At 41.4% G+C, this 5033-nt stretch overlaps 1 protein-coding gene across 1 annotated transcript; it reads right to left on the bottom strand.

Moving 5' to 3' along the window:
- Positions 1 to 534: 534 nt before the first annotated feature.
- LOC306984160 (uncharacterized protein) lies at positions 535 to 2912 on the bottom strand. The gene is made up of 2 exons (XM_079585245.1): positions 1268 to 2912; positions 535 to 970 (listed from the first exon to the last, which is right to left on the bottom strand). The coding sequence occupies exons 1-2, from the start codon at positions 2321 to 2323 to the stop codon at positions 734 to 736; spliced, it is 1293 nt and encodes a 430-aa protein (XP_079441371.1). The 5' UTR covers positions 2324 to 2912; the 3' UTR covers positions 535 to 733.
- Positions 2913 to 5033: the final 2121 nt, after the last annotated feature.

The following is a 5033-nucleotide window of genomic DNA, read 5'->3' as shown; positions in this document are numbered from 1 at the left end:
GAGTCGTGAGGTTCAATCAAAAAGATAAAAATTTACTGAAGAATAGTTTGCAGTTTCATTGGTAGAGCGAGCGTCAAAGTCTCACGAGGAGGTCGCAAGCCAACTCTACCTTACACAAAATCATACACCAATTATACCATTTTGCAAGGGCAAGCATAGCATCATCATACATCTGATTGGCTAAGAGAATATAAGACCATAAACAATTTCACACATGTGAGCAGATAAAAGGTGCCTATCGCCATTAGTCAGGATAGCTGTCGCCAATCCTCAGATTTAGGTCAGCGTTAACCTCTCTGTTAGAGGAGAGCGCCGATGAGGATGAGCGTTGTGTCCCAAATGCCTACGTAGAAAGTCAAACACACACACACAGAACACCACCAAATAACATCGCCAAGGCCGAGGAGTGCTTGAGCTCTGCATTATCAGTTAGCCAAAACATAGCTCCTCAGGAAGAAAGGCAGAGAAATGGCATTGCTCTCTAGAGAAAATATATGATTTCACAAGCACAAAAGAATATAGAAATGATTATGTGATAATGCATATATATATATTTGATTATTGATTTGTATAAAAGTAATGTAAGCATTCAAAAGGATATGGAATGAAATATATATATAACTGACTGAAGAGACAAGGGATTTTGACCAACCCTTCAAGTCTTTTGTCAGTCTTTCATTTTCAGGTTGATCAGTATGACAAGTGTCTGGTTGGGACGATCGCGGAGACCCGGTCACTGTTTGTCCCTTGGCAGAGACCGGTTCCAGTTTCCCTGACGTGTTGGTCTCTTTAGACAACCCACTGCCCGGTGGCCTTCTTCACCACAGTGAAAACAATGAGGACAGTCGGGACGATTTTGTTCCACACACTTGTCACAGCCATATGGTTTCTCTCTCCTGCGATCTCCTCTACCTTTCCCATTGTAGCTGAACTGTCCTGCCACCGGTGTCTGCATTGACTGTCTCATGAGCTCAACCATACCTGTAAGCTGTTTAAGTTTTTCTGTTAACTGCTGGATCACATCTGGTTTCGGCACCTTATCCTTTACACTAGAACTCTGGGCAGCGTTGACTTCAGACTGAGCACTATGCACATTTGTTAGCCTTTGGCGGGTGGCTGGACCTAGCCTTCGCTGCCTTTCACTTTCATCACACATTATTTTCTTCATCTGTTTCAGGATTGCCTCATCCGATACTCCGGTGTCCCCAAGCAATGACTTCAGCTCTCTGCGGACATCATCATGTTTATGACCTAGGCCCTGATACACGGTATGAAGAAACACATCCTGCACTGTACTCGCACTGTATATGACACCTGTGTCAGCATGTTTTGAAGCTAGCATGATCTTCTGTTTAAGTCCAATGACTCTGTATAGGAACTGTTGGGGTGTCTCACTGTCTTTTTGTTTGGTGCACATGAGTTCCTGGAACAGCTCGGTGTTGCTTTGCTCACCCAGGTGGGAATGGAGAAAGGCTTTCAGTTCTTCTACAGTCAGATCATCCTTATTCATCAACATGTCTTTAAAAGTTCCTGGCTTGATGACTTTGAGGACAGCTCTTACAACTTCTGCATCACTGAACTGCTCCTTTAAACCGTCTCCCATCTGCCGACAGACACTGTTGTAACTGAGATCTGACCCCTGGTCCCCAATCTGACCCCCTTGAATCTTCAGTTCTCTACGATGAAGGTACGACAACTCTCTTAAGGAGAGCAACTTGTCATGTGTTAGTGGTGTCGAGTTTTCACTTAAACCTCTGGTGTCCGTTACATTACTACTCTGTGAGGTGTGTCCTATCTTTACAGATGACTGGGGTACAGACTGTGGAGTGGATGCGTGTTTGCACTGCATAATCTGCCTACTTAGCTCCTCATAGCTAGTAAGTATTTTCTGCAGCTCTGTGTCATGTGTGTCACTAACCGTAGAGGGTGTCACATGAGATGCACTAGCGATCCTAAAATCAGTACCATCACTTTCATCAGTTGGGTTAACATTATCATTAACATGACTTACATCCCCACTGCCAGATACCTCAGTTGCTACTGAAACTTGTAAAGTACGACCCTGAATAACTGTGTCGATTTCCTCCCTTAAATTTAACAGATGTGCCATCCCAGAATCCTCTAACTCTAGCAAAGACCCACTGGACATGAAACTGCAAATGTACTCAAAACAACCCTCCTCATCTGTAGGATTGACACGAGACTCATCTGTTCCTGGCACTGCACCCACGGACTTGGCAATCTGGAACAGTTCATCTACGGAAAGAGTGAGCAGAGTCTTTTTGATGTCCCACACCAACCTTTTCCTCTCACTATCCGCCATAACTGCTTCCCAATTCCACGCACTTGGTCACCAAAGTCCAGGATTACAATTCACGCGCTGTTCTTAACGAGTGGTGATTTCAGCACTGTACAGTCATCATTCGTCATTCATTACCGGTAGCCTCTTCATTAGTAGACAGGATCGGTGTTATTTGGAGATTTCTTTCACTGGCTGCAGCTCGCTGGTTTCATCAGGTCACTTTTGGTCCGAGGTTGCAGTATCACTGGATCAGCTTCCGGCCACCAGGTGGGAGTGATCCCGGACGAGCCCCCAATAAACTGTTACAGGTACCGGATGATATCATGTAAACAGCTTATATGCTCTCGCTCTGAAACAGGAGAAATAAATGAGACAGGGCAAAGTCTGCGTCCGTTTCTCGTCTCGCTCAGCAGAAAGAGAGCCAAGAGGATTTATTACACAATCACAATTAAAATCCTACTTGGTTTCAAACACACAATGTTTTCTCATGAAATAGAAATTTCAAAAATAAAATACAATTTGTTTTCTTTTCATCTTTCAGCAATTACTGAGATATAAATTGTGTATGATCAAATAAATCAAAATGACAATAACCACTGTTACCTTGTAAGTTGTCTCTTTTCCACTTAAATTAACACTTGCATATAATTCCTAAATGCATTTTCCATTTTCAACTAGCATCATTTTTTACTCTTCCACAATGCATGAGCTGACAGACTTATAACTTGTTTTTTAAACCACTTTTAGAATATATAACGTATGGTTTTAACACTAGCTTTTCACATATTACACAATATCATACATTTCAAAACTCTTAGACTTTACAGAAATGTTCAAAGTGCTAAAAATAAAACTCTGTTCGACGTGACTTTAGTTATCACAGATGACGTCACCGGCGCGAACATTCAACTACTGCTATATACATATATGTCCACATTTTCACTAAACAGCCCTGTTACACGGACCTTGAAACATTCAGCGACATATAAACATATTATATTTCAGTTATTTAACTTAATTTACTAATCTACCAACCTGAAACAGGAGAAATAAATGAGACAGGGCAAAGTCTGCGTCCGTTTCTCGTCTCGCTCAGCAGAAAGAGAAAGACCGCAAAGCGGGACAAACTGACGTAACGCCCCGAGAGCACAATAAGCGCCACACTGCCCACTGCTGACAAACTCCACAATTACTCCTGATCACTAATTAAAATATATTAGTGCAAATGAATGGTAGAAACAGGTTAATTACTCCTGAACAAAATTCACAAACATAACTTTATAAAATTACAAAAACTACCACAAATGTGATAACAATTTACTGGGCATCACATTAACAGCAACTCATCGATGTTAGATCTCATAAATGAGGACCGGAAAAAGAAAGTGGAGGAAAACCGTACCTACATTAAAACAATTGCAGATGTGCTACTATTAACTGCCAATCAAAATATAGCACAGAGAGGTCATCGTGAGTCTTATGACTCTGACAACAAGGGCAATTTTTTTACAATCTCAGAAGAAATTGCAAAGCATAAAGAAAATGCTTAATGCATGTGGCAATGCTAAGTACACAAGCCTCCAAATCCAGAATGAAGTTCTTGAGGGCTTAGCTGAGATGGTACAAAGTGAAATAATCAGTGAAGTAAAAGAAAGTGAAGTTTTTAGTGTAATTGTAGATGAAACCAAAGATTTAAAGAAAAAAGAACAATCTCTTTAGTTGTGAGGTACTATTACAATGGGGCCATCCACGAAAGCTTTTTACACTTTCAGTCAGCTGAAAGCTTAGATGCAGCAGGACTCACAAAAATGATAATTGATTGCCTTGAAAAACATGGCCTGGACTAGAGAAAAAATGTTGTGGGGCAAGGGTATGATGGTGCAGCCGTGATGAGCAGAAAGCATAATGGTGTGTCCACGCGGATTAAAAACAGTGCAAGATTCGCATTTTATGTGCACTGTAATGCACATTGTTTGAATTTGGTTCTTGTCGATGCTGTAAAATCTGTTCCTGAGGCAGTTAATTTTTTTGCTCTTGCTGCAGAAGCTTCAAAACTTTGTATCAGGCTTATACGTTCATCTCAAGTGGCTTGAAGTTCAGAAAGAGCTGTTTCGACAGCAGCAGCCCAGGGAATTACAGAGACTTACAGATGTAAGGTGGGCATGCAGATACATGGGATGCCGTAATATGAGGGAAAGGCTTCCAGCAGTTCTGAAAGTGCTACAGGAAATAGCACATGAAAAGAGTGATGATAGATCAGTGGAGGCAAGGGGAATTCTTTCTCAGATAGATGTACATTTCATTGGGCTTTTGGTTACCTTCTGTAAAGTGGTTGGTGATGCCAAATGTCTTTCTGACATACTCTCTTGACCTAGCAAGGGCTGTGGATCTAGTAGGTGCCCTTACAGACACATTACAGAACTACTGAAGTGAGGGTTTCTTTGGAAAACTATGGAAAGAGGTTGAAGAGATTGTAGAGCAATGCAAAATAACTGTGCAAACCGAGTATAAAAGACGACCTAAAACAAGCTCAAGATTTTGTGACTCATTGTTGATGAGCACTGTAGGATCAAAAAATAGTGACCAAAGTGATGTTGAGAGCTTCCAAAGAGCTATATTTTATCAGGCACTTGACAGTCTCACAGCTGAACTGCAGAGGCGCTTTTTAAAGAAGAATTGTGAGATAATGCAAGGGGTCCAGTCTCTCAACCCAAAGAGTACAACGTTCTTG

This window comes from Phoxinus phoxinus, assembly GCF_949152265.1.
Source record: "Phoxinus phoxinus genome assembly, chromosome: 17".
In the NCBI taxonomy this organism is placed as follows: Eukaryota; Metazoa; Chordata; class Actinopteri; order Cypriniformes; family Leuciscidae; genus Phoxinus; species Phoxinus phoxinus.
The sequence above is the reverse complement of the archived record's forward strand: the minus strand, read 5'-3'. Positions and strand labels throughout refer to the sequence as shown.